This window comes from Drosophila virilis, chromosome X (assembly GCF_030788295.1).
Source record: "Drosophila virilis strain 15010-1051.87 chromosome X, Dvir_AGI_RSII-ME, whole genome shotgun sequence".
Classification (NCBI taxonomy): domain Eukaryota; kingdom Metazoa; phylum Arthropoda; class Insecta; order Diptera; family Drosophilidae; genus Drosophila; species Drosophila virilis.
This window is the reverse complement of record NC_091543.1, coordinates 3,117,150-3,132,910: the sequence shown is the minus strand read 5'-3', so window position 1 is coordinate 3,132,910 and position 15,761 is coordinate 3,117,150. Positions and strand designations below refer to the sequence as shown.

General features: G+C 40.2%; 1 protein-coding gene across 14 annotated transcripts in view; it reads right to left on the bottom strand.

Moving 5' to 3' along the window:
* The window catches only part of mnb (minibrain), a 31,829-nt gene that overhangs the window by 2,973 nt on the left and 13,095 nt on the right, over window positions 1-15,761 (bottom strand). For 7 of the 14 annotated variants that reach the window (XM_070211335.1, XM_070211336.1, XM_070211334.1 and 4 more), the window contains 7 exons: window positions 15,624-15,732; window positions 9,916-10,073; window positions 9,705-9,839; window positions 7,031-7,202; window positions 6,124-6,291; window positions 5,747-6,033; window positions 4,207-5,143 (listed from right to left, as the gene is read on the bottom strand). In XM_070211335.1, coding sequence (XP_070067436.1) covers window positions 4,207-5,143; window positions 5,747-6,033; window positions 6,124-6,291; window positions 7,031-7,202; window positions 9,705-9,839; window positions 9,916-10,073; window positions 15,624-15,681 — 1,915 coding nt within the window. In that variant the 5' untranslated portion in view covers window positions 15,682-15,732. Of the gene's footprint in view, window positions 1-2,247; window positions 2,690-3,006; window positions 3,231-4,206; window positions 5,144-5,746; window positions 6,034-6,123; window positions 6,292-7,030; window positions 7,203-9,704; window positions 9,840-9,915; window positions 10,074-11,391; window positions 11,919-15,623; window positions 15,733-15,761 lie in introns of those variants that run through there. The other 7 variants (XM_032440301.2, XM_032440311.2, XM_032440314.2 and 4 more) reach the window with 7 other exon arrangements.

Here is a 15,761-nt window from a genome sequence, read left to right as displayed (position 1 = left end):
TTATTATTATTTATTAATAATATTATCATTTATTAATATGCCTAAACGCTAAACTTGTAACGTTAATTAATTTGCATGCCCATTTCTTGCTTTGTTTTTCTTTTTCTTATTTTTTTTTTAATATTAAATTAGTTTTTTTTTCTTTTTTTTTTTGTTCTATTTTTACACGCCTAAAACTATGATTTGTGTTTAAGATTTGGTATTTCGTATTTCGTATTTTGTTTTTCTTCTTCTGCTTCATATCAATAAAAACTTGCTCAATTATTTACTGTTATTTGCCAAAGCTGTTAGCTAACAGCTGTTAAGCTACAGCTTAGCTGCTTTCGTTATTTAACATTGCTTTTACATTTGAATAAGCACAATTTTGTTTTTCAAGAGATTTCTTACGTATGCGCAATGAGTTGTGTCTGTGTGTGAGTGTGGGATAGCTGCATCTAGGGCTAGAGCTTAATAATACTTGTGTGTGTGTGTGTGAAAGAGAGTGCAAAAATGACGAAGTGTGTGAAAGAGCGTTCTTTTGTCTTTACTTAATCTTGCTTTGGGTTCTTCACTTCCGATGCAAATATCACAAAAATCGCCAGTGTTGTATAAGACAGAACTGAGAAAACACTCGACCAATCAAAATGAATAAAAAAAAAAAATGGGAAAAGACGATGAAAGCATGCATCAATTAGTTTTGTTTTTGTGGGCGGCAGATCAACCTTTAAATGTTTTCGTTTTCGTTTTTCGTTTTCATTTTGGAAGCATTGTGAACCGTTTTACAACTATGTGTATGTGGTAGAATCAGTCTCAGTAAATAACGCCTAAACACAAGTCAACTGTAAAACCGACTGTGCAATGCTCTGGTCACAGCATCTAAACAGCTAACAGCTGCCTCTAAAATCTTTGATCTTTTCAGTAGCTTGACACAGCACGTGCATCTTAAACATGTCTCAAGATTTCACCAATTACTTTGTGAACAGAGCATTAACAGAGTGCAGTGTTGATCGCCGACAGTGCTGTAAACAGCTTAACAGTGCGCTGTTAACTCGTTGGGGGTTGTGGAAACGAGCTTGGGGCTGGGTGTTGGTAGTGTTTGTTGTGTGTGGGAAGAGCGTAAACAACCAAAAGAGTAGGCGAGCATGACAACAATATATATATATATAGATATATATATATATATACGTTTTGACAGTTGACAGCGTCTATGAGTGTGTATCTGTGTGTTTAACATTACATAGAACTGTTAAGTAATTGCTGTTGCTGTTCTTTTTATGCTTTGAATTCTTTATGTTACTATCAGCTATGTGTGTGTGCAATTGTTGCCTCAATCTCTCTCTATTACCAATACATACACACAAGTATATATATATATAGACTATGTACACACTTCCATATGTATATATATATATATATATATGCATATGTATGCGAGTGTGTGTGTGTGTGTGTGTACGCTGCGATGTTAAATTTACTGTTAAACTTCTTATTTCATTACATATTATATACATAATATATATATAGCATATGCATATTAGATATTATATATATTTTATATATATATATATATATATATGTATATGTATATACACACACATACATATATATATATATATATATATATATATTTCTTTATGTATGTATGTATATATATGTATGGCAGTCATTAAGAAAGTCGTTAAGGATTCCTTGTTTAATGTGTTGCTTATATTTTTAACAGTTTTCTCTTCATTTAAATATTAACTTTTTTTTTTGTTTGTATTTTTCTCCTTTTATTCTTACGTTGCCTTAATTTACAATACTATGGCCCTAATTGCTTACAAGTAAATGCTTAGCTGTTAGCGTCATTAATTAAAAAAAAAAAAAATATTAAACAAACAAAACTAAAACTGAACGAAACAAGTTACAAAAAATATATATATATATATATTCGATTATTATTATTAATCTGCTTTTCTTTTTTTTTTTTTTTTGGATCGTGTCTAAATTTTACTTGTTTATATTTTATGTATACTAGGTGCGAAAAAAAAATATATATATATATATATTGTTTTCTATATATATAATCACATACATATAATTATGTATATAAAAAAAAAAAAAACAAAAACAAAAAAGAAAAGAACATTTAACGCGCCACACATTAGGAAAATAAAGTGTAGGGTGTAGCTGCAGAGCCTCTGGCTATTTACAATAGACGGCGAGAATCTTAACGTGCGCAGTGGAAACGCTTTAAAACATGCTCAACTGTTAATGCTGCTGTTTAGCTGCTGTTAATGTTGCTTAGCTGTTCCCACTGCTGTTGCTGCTGCTGTTGCGCTTTGCAGTCGCTGTTAATGTTATCCTGAGAACTTAGATGCCTAATTTGCCGTTGTTTTTGTTGCTGTTACTGTTGCTGCTGCTGTTGCTGTTACTGTTGCTGCTGCTGTTGCTGCTGCTGCTACTGTTGCTGTTGTTGCTGCTGTTGTTGTTGCTGTTGTTGTTGTTGCTGCTGTCGCTGCTGCAGTCGCCGCTGCTGGTCATCGACGCTCGTCTGTGCAGCGTGTTTGTTGTTGTTGTGTAAGTATTTTTGTTGTTGTATGCATGTGTTTTTTTTTTTTTATTTTTTTAGTATTAAGTTTGTTTGTTTTTTTAATTTTTAGAAAAAGAGAGCATATGTTTGGGGGCATAAATTAGTTGGTTTTCTTTGTCGGCTTCCGCCTGCTTCTGCCTTGTAAGTAGAAATTAATACGAATAATAATCAAAAACAAAAAAAAAAAAAAATATACTACGTTTGACAACACTGTTTTTATGTTTTGTTTTTATCGAAAAGGGTGCTACGAAAAAACACTTATAGTTTATAATAATTATATATGTAGATGCTTAATTTGTAGTACGTAAATGCAACTAAGTTTTTATCAGAAATCAAAATCGGTTATATATGCATCTATATACATATAAATATATATATATGTATGTGTATAAAGACAGTTTTTTTTTTTTTTTTAAACATTTTTAGCTACAAACAATTTTAATCAATTATTATTTTCTTTCTTTTTTTTTGGCCATAACAATTTTTAGATTTTTCGAAAACAAAACATATTAAATTTGATCAAATCGAATTTCGTTCTGCGGCGCACACACACTCACACACAGGCACACACACACACACAGCAAGGCCAGGCATGCAGCAAAAAGTAAACAAAATCTTGATTCCAATTGGATTCATGGAATTTGTCTGCATAAATAGCACCAATGTTTGATAATACGTTCTATAAAAATAAGTGCAATTAGTGTTGTGCAATGTTCAATTGCAAGAACAAAACAAAACAAAACTAAACAAAAAAAAAAATGATGGGCATAATTCAACAATTGTTGTGGCATACACACATACATGTACTAAACTATTTACATTGATTAACTTTAAGGTCTACAAAGAAGGCGAATTCAAAAGATAATACATTTTCGTAATTTCGTAATTCGCAGCAAAAATCATCAAAATACATCGTAAAAAAACATTCAACATTTAAGCGAAATCTCTTCAAAAAAAGAAAACTAAAACAAAGTTTTGAGCATATTTCCAATTCGTTGTCATTAATTGAATTTTCATAAATAAATAGTTATCGATTAACAGATGCAAATTTATCGATCAGCAATAAATCTCTGTTAGCGATTATCAAAAACTTATCGATTAGCGATAAATAATTATTATTAAATTATAAAACAATTCCACTAGCCGATTAACCGATTAAATGCTTTGACAAACCAATCGATAAGCGATAAATTAATATTATCAACTAGTTATCGATTAACATACATATGCAACGCTTTGTAATACTTATCGATGAATCATAACTACTTTGTAAAATGCAACATATCGATTGATAGAATGTAAAAAGGTATCGATTAATACTTTAAAAAACTTATCGATTCGCGTTTAACCAATATTATTAAACTATAAAATATAATTGGTTATGGATAAACGTAAGCAACGCTCTGAAATAGTTATCGATAAATATTTAGGCAGAGTTTTTAAAAGAAAAACTAAATGCTGCACCACATGAATAGTTCACTACCTTTTTCATGTGGCTTTTCACGCAAAAATCAAAAGAAAAACGAATACAAAAATTAAGAAAGAGGTAACACAACAAAACACAAATATATATATATATATATTCAAATTCTACAAAGCAAGAGTGTGATAAAGCGAGATGGAGGTGGGAAGAAGAGGTGCGGATTGTGACTTACCTAAACATTGGGGATCGATGGCGCCGCTGTTGCTGCTGGAGACGAGCGACTGTTGCTGCTGCTGCTGCTGTCCGGTGGCGCCGCCGGCGATGCCGCTGTTGCTGCTGCTGCCGCCGGAAGATGAGGAGTTGTTGACGACGCCAGCTGCGGCTGCGACGCTGGAGGAGACAATGCTGTTGCTGTTGTTGGTGGCGCCGGGTCCGCCGGTTGCTGCCGCACCACCGCCTGGTCCGCCAGTTCCACCACCGCCGGCGCCGCTGGCATTGCTATTGTTGCCGGTGGCAGTTGGAGCTCCGCCGGCGCCGGCGCCGCCGCTGCCGCTATTGCCGCCGCCGGCGGACGAGGAGCCGCCGGAGCCGCTGTTGCCGCCGGCGCCGGCATTCGCAGTGGCGCCCGCGCCGCTCGTGTTGGTCGACTCGTCGGTGGTGCGCTTGAAGAAATTGTGCTGCAAGGCATAGTACGGTGTGACGCGCGTCTTGGGATCAAAGTCGAGCATGCGCAGTATCAGATCCTTGAACTTGAGATAGTCGGACACCGAATGGCCGGGCTCGTCCATGCGCCTGCCGGCCGGTCCGCCCGTTTCGACGCCCAATATATCGTGCAGCTTGCGGGAACCGGGCGGCTTGTATTTGCGACCATTTAGGGTCTTCTTTAGCACATAGGAGCCATCGGTGACAATCTTATCGAAGAACTTGCGCGTCTTGTGCGCCTGATCCAGCAGATACTTGGGCGGCATGCCCAGCACCTCGACAATCTTGTTCATCTGATCGAACTCGTTGCAGCCGGAGAAGAGCGGCTCTCCGGTGTGCATCTCGACCAGTATGCAGCCCAGCGACCACATATCGATCGCCAGATCATATTGGATGCCCAGCAGCACCTCCGGCGAGCGATAGAAGCGCGATTGGATGTACTGATAGATCTGTGAAAGACGACGAGACTGTTAGATCGACTTTAATAGAATGAATCCAGGCTGCAAATCTGGGTTCGAACTTCTAACGGTTCAAAGCAAACATATATGCCATATATACATAGATTTATTTATTTCTCTTTTTCTTTGAGGAGTGTCCGAAGCTGCAAACTGGATTTGAACTTTGGCGGTTCAAATCAATTTCTATTTTCTTCTGGGTTTGAACTTTGGCGGTTCAAATCATATCAGATTTCTTTTCTACGTATGAACTAAACCTTCAACTGTTTTGGTGCTACAATACTCTGAGCCTTCAGCTGCAAACTGGGTTTGAACTTTAATGGTTCAAATCATTTCTTTATTATTTCCACTATGAATGGTACCTTTAACTGGCATAATGCTCTGCAAACTGTGTTTGAACTTTGGCAATTCAAAACAATTTTCTTCCAAATCGATATTTATCGATATTATGAAACTGACAGCAGTTATCGAATGCAAATCGATAGCTTCTGTCGTGTGTTGAACGCAAATGGACAGACGGACAAAAGGCCGGCACGACTCCGACTCCGACTCCGACTCCGACTTCAGTCTACTTTCAATTATATATTATGTACGTATCAGTAAGGTTTCACTTACGCGCTGTCCCAGCTGACAGGAGCTGCCGAAATCAACAATTTTGATGGCCGATCGCTTGGGATTGCATAGCAATATGTTCTCGGGCTTCAGATCACAGTGTATTATGTTCAGTTCGGGTGTGCTCAGGAACAGAAGGGCCGTGCACAGTTGCTGCGCAAATTTGCGCGTGAGGTTCAGCGAGACGCCACGGAAATTTGTGTTCCTAAGCAGATCGTACAGGTTATACGAGAGCAGCTCGAAGACGAGGCACAGATGATTGCGCCACATAAAATGGCGCTTGAGCTTGACTGCAAATGACAAAGTTCACACAGAAAGAGAGAGAGAGAGATAGGGAGAGTTAAACTTTGATTTTTAAGGTTTGGGATCTTTGCACCGACCGATATAGTATTTGTTTTCAGCATCCGCACGATTCATCATCTCGAGCAGCTTGACTTCGATTTGTGCCTGATTTAGGAACGGTTTCTTATTCTTAATTATCTTGATTGCCACATGGCATTGCTCCTCATGATCGTAGGCCTTGACCACCTGACCAAAACTGCCTTTGCCTGTAAAGAGAAACAAAATTTGTTATTAGATGGGTAAAAATATTGTTTGATTGTTTGATTGATCGCCTTGAAGCTGAACTTTACACAGAAGTTGGCAACTCTTAAGTGCTGTAAGCTACGATGTTGATTGATTGATTGAAGTAACTGAACTTTAATTGATTGACTGACAATCAAGGCAGAGCTTAACCCCTTAGAACGAAGAGGCTGAACTTTACATAAAAGTTAGCTACTTCTAAGTAATGTTGATTGACTGATTGATTTCACTGTAGTTAGCGATATCTTCGTGATGTAAGCTATTAAGTTAATTGATTGATTGAAGAAACTGAACTTTTGTTGTTGATCAACGATCAAGGCGGACCTTGAGCCCTAAGAACTAAGAGGCTTAACTTATCACAGAAGTTAGCTTATGCTATGTGAGGTAAGCAATGATGTTGATTGATTGACTGATTGACTGACGATCAGTACAGAGCTTTAGCTCATAGAGCTGAGCTGAAACTGAGCTTTCCACTGTAGTAAGCTACTTTTTCGTGATCTAAGCTACCATATGGATTGATTGACCAACTGACTGACGTTCATGGCAGAGCTTTAACTCTTAGAAGGCTCTTTTTTTTTCAACGATGTATGTAAAATTTTAGCAGATATGTTTGCATATAGAAAAGTTTTTAATCTTCCACGGGCAACGATAGATATTAGCTTTAACTATTCAATTCATATATATTTATTATATTTTCATACGCACCGATTAGTGAATCAATCTCGTAACGATCCAGAAACTTCTCGCCATTTTTGATGATATAGTCGTGATTATCATCATCGTAACCATCATTATACAACTTGCGCTCCTTTTTATTTGACGAATCATCATCACCCTGTGTCTGCTGGGCTCGGCGCTTTTTCTTCGCGTAGTATACCTAGAGTTCAAATAAACAAATATTTATAGATTTAAATTGTTTCAGTTATTCGATCTAAGACTAGAGTTTAACGGAAAACTTTGAGTGAATGCTCGTAGTAGAAATTTTTCAAAGTGCGGTTGAACGGTAATTTGGTCTTTTATCGATAACAGCAACAGACTCTGTTGATTGCAGTTCTTGCATTAACAGCGCGTTATATTCTTTTTGTTTGTATCCTTGCATAGAGCTTTTCATTTGAAACACAGAATTTATCGCATATTCACATATGTATATTTGATTCATCAGCTTCAATAACAAAATGATTATGGGTCACCCTCTGTATTCCAGAGTTAACAAAAATACAAGTTATCTTATACTTCAAGTTTTGATCCATATCAATATTACTGTATGCTTTTCAATTTCCCACAGAAGCTATGGACTCTTTACTTAAGTAACTCTTTAATCATGTATTTTTCGAGGTCACACATAACGGCAAAAGGACTACAGCAATGTAATAATTGCAGCTGCTTTCGTTAATTCTTACAGGATTATGTTAATCTACAGTCACAGCTCAATGTGCGCTCGCTGCTGACGCACAACTGCGTTAACAGCTGCTTTAATTAATTGCTGTTGCTGTTTCTATGCTTTGTCTGGCTTTTACATTTATTTACTTTTCAGTTACTTAGCAGCTTATTTATGTGCATACCTATATTCACACATGTCAACTTTTACAGTAATTAAATTTCTTTGCAATTTTAATTAATTAGCTGCTAGTTTGTAAAGTTTTCACTTACTTCTGTACTTTTCTCTCCCCCTCCCCAGCCCGATTAATATCAAACCTCTATACAAAATCGTCCTGTGTCTACCCCCTAACCCCTCCCTCACCTGCCCCTGACTCACTGTGGTTACACGCTTACCTCTCCTCTCCCCCCCACCCTGCCCCTGCTGCCCACAGCCAGCTCATTGGCTTGGCGAAAAACGTTGTATGCAGCTGCCCTGGCGAAAAAAAAGTTGTTGCTAACGCCGCATGCCAGCGTCGGTGCGAAAGAGAGCGCTGCGCTTGCCAGCATGTTGAACAAAGCGAGGGCGAGCTGCGAGAACACAATGTACGTTGGTGTAACTAGACGGAGAGTGTGAGAGCGAGAGCGAGAGAGCCGACAAAACTCAACAACGCCTAAAAGACGACTGCGAACAATTGCTGCGGCTGCGGCTCTGCTGACCCGAGCGTTGTAGAAATAAACGTGCAGAGCGCATTGTCGTCGCCGAGCTGAGAGCAATGCTCGAAAATGGGTGTATGCCGACGGCGACGTCGACGTCGACTGCTGCGTCGCGGCTGCTGTTGCTTTTGCTACTTTGCGGCGTCTGCTGCCGTTGCCTGGCAATGACGTTTGCTGTGGGCCGCAGTCGACGCAACGTCACAGTTAATTGTTCGCTCTCTCGCTTGTGTGTATGTGTGTATGTGTGTGTGTGTGTGTGTGTGTGTGCTTGTGTAGCATACAAAGCAGCGCAGTCAGCGTGGACGTCAGCGCCAGCGCCTGTATATGCGCTGATAAGGCCGTTCGAACAATGTAACAAGTAACGGGGCATATTTTCAGGCGCTTTGGGTTTGGTTCTGCTGCCCACATTGCTGCTGCTGCTGGTTGTGTGTGTGTGGGTGTATGTGTGTGTGTGTGCAAGTGCAACAATTTGCCGGCCAATTAATTGTAGCTGCTGTTGCATGGGTTAATCATTTAATCAACTTTTTTTTTTTTCATTTCATTTGATTACATTTTTTTTTTATCAGACAATTTCATCGCGACTTTCACTTTGGACAACATCTTTAACGCTCTTTTCATGCATTAAGTTGAGCATTTTGCAGTTTTGCATTTTCGTACAATTCGTTTACATTGTTTTCTGGTTGCTTTTGACACTTAATTTATGCGGCGCACAAGTGAAAATCCATTCAACAAACGAAGAAGCGCATTCGCTTGCCCATTTGCATATTAACAGTTAAAGAGCGCAGAGCGGAGAGAGGAAACGGGAGAGTTTGCTTTGAGCACTCATTTCTGTTATCTGGCGATCATCTGCTAACAGCGCTGTTAAGGCGCTGTAGTTAACATGGCAATACAGGTTAAAGCTAATGTTGAATAGCGAGCGATCCTCCGCTAACAGCTCTGTTAAACTGCTGTACGCGTATGTTAAGTAGCTATGTTAAGCGCTTTTTAGGCTGGATTTTAAGGCTTTAAATCGATACGAATTCGAATTGTTGTTTAAATTAAAGCGAACCGTAAAACGCATCGACAATTCTTGCTGCCATGTGACAGTTAACCCATGTGAGCCGCCGTCGCATTTGGCAAAATTTCAGTTGCGTGTTTGTCAACAAGCAAATCAGTTGACGGTTTGGGGTTTTGCATGTTAACCGGGTCAAGGACGGGCACGCGCTAATTGTCTAATTTCGCTGATCAATGATGGCCAGCCAACTGGCTGCCAAGGTTGCCAATAGAGCGAGAGAGGGAAAGGGAGAGAGAGAGAGCTACTACTTACCTCATTGATGTGCTTGTAGGTCTTTATCAGATCGACGCTCAGCTTGCGCAATGGTGCCATGGCCGGATCTCGAAAGTGTGTGGGTATGCGTGCCTGCATGGCGCGCACCTCCGACGAAGACGAAGGACTAGAGTGCTGTTAGAGGTTAGGCAGAAGCATAGAAATAACAATTAGATTAAATTTGAGTATGTTATATATGAGTGTCACTCACATGATGCATAACATCACGATGCGTGGCGGGCAGTTCCTCTTCGACCACAAAGCGTCCGTAGAGCGGCGCATGGCGCTGTCTGCCGCCGCCGCCGCCGCCGCTCCCGCTGCCCTGCGATGTGTCCACGGCGCCACCACTGGAACCATAGCCAGCGGATACTGCAAGAGAATCAGAGCGGGAGAGAGAGAGAGAGAGAAAGGGAGAATGTGAGAAAGTGAGTTCATTGACCGAATCTACCTGGGCAAGTGTTGCAGCACCTGTCGCGCACACCTGAGGCCGACGTTGCCAAAGTCCCGAACCCAAAAAAAAAAAAAGAAGAAAAACCCGCCCAAATTACGTTTTCCTACTTAAATTTAGAACCAGACAACAACAACAAACAGGTCCAATAAGAATTATTACACAATATGCACAGAGACAGCGTACATATATATATATAGTTGTTCGTCTCTCTGTTTTGCTCCGAGTCAAAAATAGCTCAAAAGGGTAGTCAGCGCATAGTTGGGAATGGTCGGCAGTTCGAGGGGGGCCATTGAAACAGATATTGCATTTCGCAATTGCTGACAAGGGGTGACTGAGCGGAAGGGGAGGGAAGGGGCAGGAGAAAAGGCGGCATGTGAAGACGCAAACGAATTGACAATTTCATTGCGCAAAACAAAGACCGCGACATGACAGCATCCCGACCCTCGCCCAACATATGCCAGAAGAAAACGGTGCTCAATAACATTCTGGGTATGCTAAACATGATGTTAACCATGTACTTTAACATGATGATGTTTAACATGTACTTTAGTGAACTGTTCAATGCAACTTTGCTTGCTTTAAGAGCTTAATATCTGTACTAACTGGCACTCAACAACATTCTGGGTATGCTCCACATGGGCTTTACCATGAAGTTTAACATGCACTTTAACATGAATACAAATCTAACGGGGCCAACGCAAGCTTTGTGCTTATGATTATACAATTTTGCTTGCGACAGGTCAGCTGTATGAGTATGCTTAACATGAAGTTTAACATGAAGTTTAGCATGAAGACGGCGCATCAAGCATACTGATTAATACAAATTAGTTTTAATTAGCTCTAAAACGGGCTTCGATTAGGTTCAATATCCCTAAAAGCTTTAATGTGCTTTTGAGGTAAACCTAACTTAGAACAAAATGAAGCTTTATAAGCTGTTAACAAAAGAATATTTTTTTAATTTAGATTTATCAAATACAAATAAGCTTGCTTGCATTTACTCGTAAGTCTTAAGCTTTAAGCGAACAGAGTAGAATATGAAAGCTTGAAGCTTGAGCTTCAACATTTTTTAGTTTCATTACAGACTTCTTTGATCCCAAATAGAGTATTCAATCAAATTCAAAGGCATAAATACAACAGGAAAGAAACAATAGATGCATGTGGGCGAATTAAAGGTAAGAAAATGAAGGAGAAGGCAATTTAAGCTGAATGAAATTTGGCAGACTCGTTAACGCTTACAACTATAATGTGCTGCTGTTGGATGATCCGATCGCTTGCCGCTCGACTGGCTGATGACAGTTGCCCTGAATTTGGAGCTGGGATTTGTGGTGAAACTCTTGATCGTGTGCTGGCAATCGATTTGGGCCAAATAATGCGGCTGTTGCAGCTGCAAATGCAGCTGATAAACGTTGCCGTTGCCGTTGCCATTCCCGTTGCTCCAGTTGCTCCAAGTGGGACCTGGCCAGCCGGAAGCATTGACACCAGCTGCTATCGGAGCAGCAGCAGCAGCAGCTGTTGCGGAGGTCGCGACGGGCTCATGGCCAGCTGCCGAGGCGTTCATTGACTGCCAGTAGACCAAAGCCGTTGACATTTCGAGTTCAGTTCGAGTTGACAAGTTGACGACTTGGCTGACTCAGGTGCGAAGCTGCCCTTGACAAAGGGGAGGGGGGTGGTCTGTGTTATTAATGACTATATAAATATATTTGCAGGGCGATGTGCGAGGCGCTTGTCGCTTGCTTTTGGCTCGCTTCTCGCGCTTCTCGCTGCGCGTTTTTTGCCTTTTGCATAGCACAAAAATCAACACAAAGGCAAACACACACAGTTTCACACATAAATCTACACTTTTCTATATAATTCTTATTTAAATCACTTAAAAAAAAAAAACAAAAAAAGTTGCTTGTTTTTTTTTTTTTTTTAATTAAATTTGCGGCATTTTAATACACATTTTTCTGCTGGCTGTCGTCAATTCGATGCACTCTTTTTTATTTCATTTTTATTGCATTCCATTTGAAATCCATTCCATGCTAAATATATACCATATATATGGCATATAGTATATTTATATAGTTCTTTTGGCTGGCTCGCGCGATCTGCGTCGCGTGAGATTTCAACGCGAACTGCGTCAATTCCTTTTTTTTCCAACAGCCAGCGCAACATTATTTGCTCAGCCTTTTTTCGACGCGCGTCTGTTTTATTTTTATTTCTGCGTCGAGACGTTTACTCGCTGCATTTCTTCTTCCGTTGCCAAATTTCAAAGCAGCAGCGGGGTGGGGGTGGCAGGGGAGGGGGTGGGTGCAGCTGACGTTGGCCAAGCGCGATATGCGCCCCGAACCCAAATCAAATACGGCAGCTGATCATGGTAATAATGTTGTTGCTGATCCGCATTGTGGCACGTTCTTTGAGCCAGAGTTGCCAGCGCACAAAAAAAAAAATTTATATTGGGGCAAAGAGTTTAGGCTTAATTTTCCAAACTTTAAGCTAGAGTTAGTTTAAGCGTGCTTTCAGCCAGTGTTGCCAGCCCAAAGTTTCAGTAACTGACGTTTTTTTAAACCAGAGTTGCCATCCCTTCAGCTCTTTCATGGCTATTTTAAACATTTTTTAGAGTTCCGCATTAGCTCTTAAGCTAGACTTGTAGGGTAGTCTATACACGTGATCTAAGCTTTTTATTTGCCAGTGTTGCCAGCTCTTTTTTGTTTGCAAATAAAAAGGTTAACAGATCTCCATGTCAGCTCCGGAGCTACCAGCTCTAAGTTCCGGCACAACTTTCGAATTCCACTCTTACGACCAGAGTTGCCACCCACTAGTTTTCTTTTTCTTGTAAATTTCTCTTCAGCTGCTTTTCCCAGTTCTTGGTAGCTCTCGAATGACTAACATTTGGTATTCCTCTTTCGGTATGCAGCTTATCTGAGAATTTCAACACTCGAAAAAAAAAAAGAAAACAGCTGATTTTTAATTAAACAACAGCTGTTTTTCCACGTTCACACGAAGCGGAAGCTTCTTTTCTGTTTCGTGATCAAATTTTCAGCTGGTTTTTTTTTTTTTTTGACTTTTGAGATAACGAAATAAATTCCAAGCATCAGCTGCGATTGCCAGACAAAGAGAGAGAGCGAGAGACATTGTTTTGTTTCCGTTTCGATGGGGAAATCGAGAGAAAAACAATTATTTAATTTTAATTAATGCCACAAATTAGCAAACGCCCGAAAAAACGGGATTAAAAAGACGACAACAAATGCAGCCTGTGTCTGTGCATTTGTATACCCTAACATTGGGGCATGAGCGCTTTGTCAGAGCACAAGTAACGCCCATTTCGTAACTCAGCTCTATAAATACTAAATGAAGACTTGCCACATTTCAACTCAATTGATTTAGCTTGTTAATAACAGGGATTGCTGTTGCCAGGGCAACTCTGGATCGAAGCAAATTGAGAATATAAAATGTGTGTCTCTAATTAAACTTCCCTTGCATTTCCTCATTTCCCTGTTATTAGACTTGTTTTCTATCCGAAATAACCTACGTTTTCTACCCTTGTAGAGGGTATTTTAACTTTGTCTTGGCATATGTTACGCATCGAAGAAAACAAAAAGGCTTAGATAATCTTGTTGTTGATCAAAAGCCGAGTCGTCTCTCCATCTGTCTATTTCTCGCTGTCAGCTAGTCACTCAGTTTAGCATAGATCCGATCGGACCTGATCGGACACTATATCTTATAGCCAAGTCCCTCTGTCTGTTTGTCCGTCTGTTTCTATGCGCCTTAAAGATCTACCCCAGATCGATGCCAAAGGCGAAGTTCTCTTGAATTCTGTATTCGTCAGTCAGACAGCGTAAGGGTATTCAGGCAGCGGCTTTGCCATGACTAAAACTTGGTTTGTCGCTCGTTTTATAATTAAATCAAAGTTGATCACTTGCCAATTTGCTGGGTTATGGAGCTAAATGGTTGCTCCGCGCGCGCCCTCGCCTGCATCTCGATGCTGAAAGTGTGCGACTATTTATAGAAACGGGGAATCGCTGCGCGGTCCGTGGTCCGTCTTTGGGTCTCGCTTGTAATGTGGTCGTCGTCGTCGTCGTCGTCGTCGTCTCGTCCAAAAATAGTCTCGACGACATTTTCGCCGGGGTTGGGGTTGGGTTTTCTGTGTGGCGGCAAGGAATTTGCTTTGCATCGATGCAAAGAACATTGTTATCAGCAAAACTGGCTTAGTGGAAACTCACGTCCGGTGCCAGGTGACTCACGCATGTTCCAACAATGGATCCAATTGTGCGGCTGCTCTAATACCCTGTAGCCAATTAAGGTGGCCGAGCAGGGGTATATTGGCATTGCAGGCAGCAGACACAGCCGAAAGTCCAAATCGAAATCTTAGCTCTATTTATATGCCTTACAGATCTCAGGCTCCTAATTATCATTTACTTTCCCACATATCTATTGTTATAATATATCTAGATATATATAACTATAATTAAATAACAAATTTACAGAGTATCTGCTGGTCTTCATCAGAGCACTTTGCTGTTGCGCATTGTAAAAGGCACCTGACAAATTGGGGGGCAGACGCGGCGCCCCGTGATAAAGCGATTCGCGGAATCCAAATGCACTTAACAAACAGCGGGAAACTACGGCAAGTAGGGGGAAGTCCATTAATCAGCTACTTGCGAAATTAGCACCTCCTCCTCCTCCTCTCAAAAGCCATGCAAGAGCTGACTGATAAGAGAAGCGCGCACACTCTCTCTCTCTCTCTCTCTCTCTCTCTTTCACACGTTCGTGTTGCGCAAAGAAGAAGAGAGCAACAGTTGCAGTTACAGTTAAACAGCAGCTGGCTGCTATGACACGCGCATACTAGAGCCGAGAGAACAGAAGACAGCAACAAGTGCAACTGAACAGCAGCTGGCTGCTATGACACTCGCGAGAGAACATCTCTGCGCGCAGGATACAGTGATCGTTCGCTAAGCAAGAAAGCTTTGTTTGTGCAATTTCTAAAAAGAACTGTAACCACAAAGAAATTTATAAGAAACTATGTGTATTATTTTTAAATTAAATGTAAAATGTTGGCAGTCGTTTTTTTTTTTTTGATAAGAAACCACATTTTTTACATTTGCAATCACAGCAATATGTTACCAACAACTGAATGTGAAGTTTGCAAATAAGATATTCACATAGAACTACGAAAAAACTTCAATTTACTGAGACAACAGGAGCACATGCTATCCCTACGTTTATGCTAATGCCAGTCTTCCTAAAAGTCCTTTCAGCCTTGATCATTCGGAAATTATATACGAACGTATTTTGACATTAACATAACATACTCTAATATGTACATATATTTGCTAAAAGGTCTCTCTGCCTATCGATGGTAAGAGGAGAACAATCAACTCTGCTGTCTTATAGCTGAGCTTTCCATTGCAGTTGAATAACAGTTGATAGTTAACATAAAAGTAAGTTTAGAAAAGCCCCATGTTAAAGAGTTAACAGCTGTTACTTACATTTCTGCTTGTTCTTATCCATAACGGCGCCGCTGTTCGTGTCCTCCAATCTATACATGTGGCTTCTGTTGTTGGTTTAATGCTTAATGCTGAATTATGTTATGTATACCTAGATGCAGGTATATGGGCATTTATTAT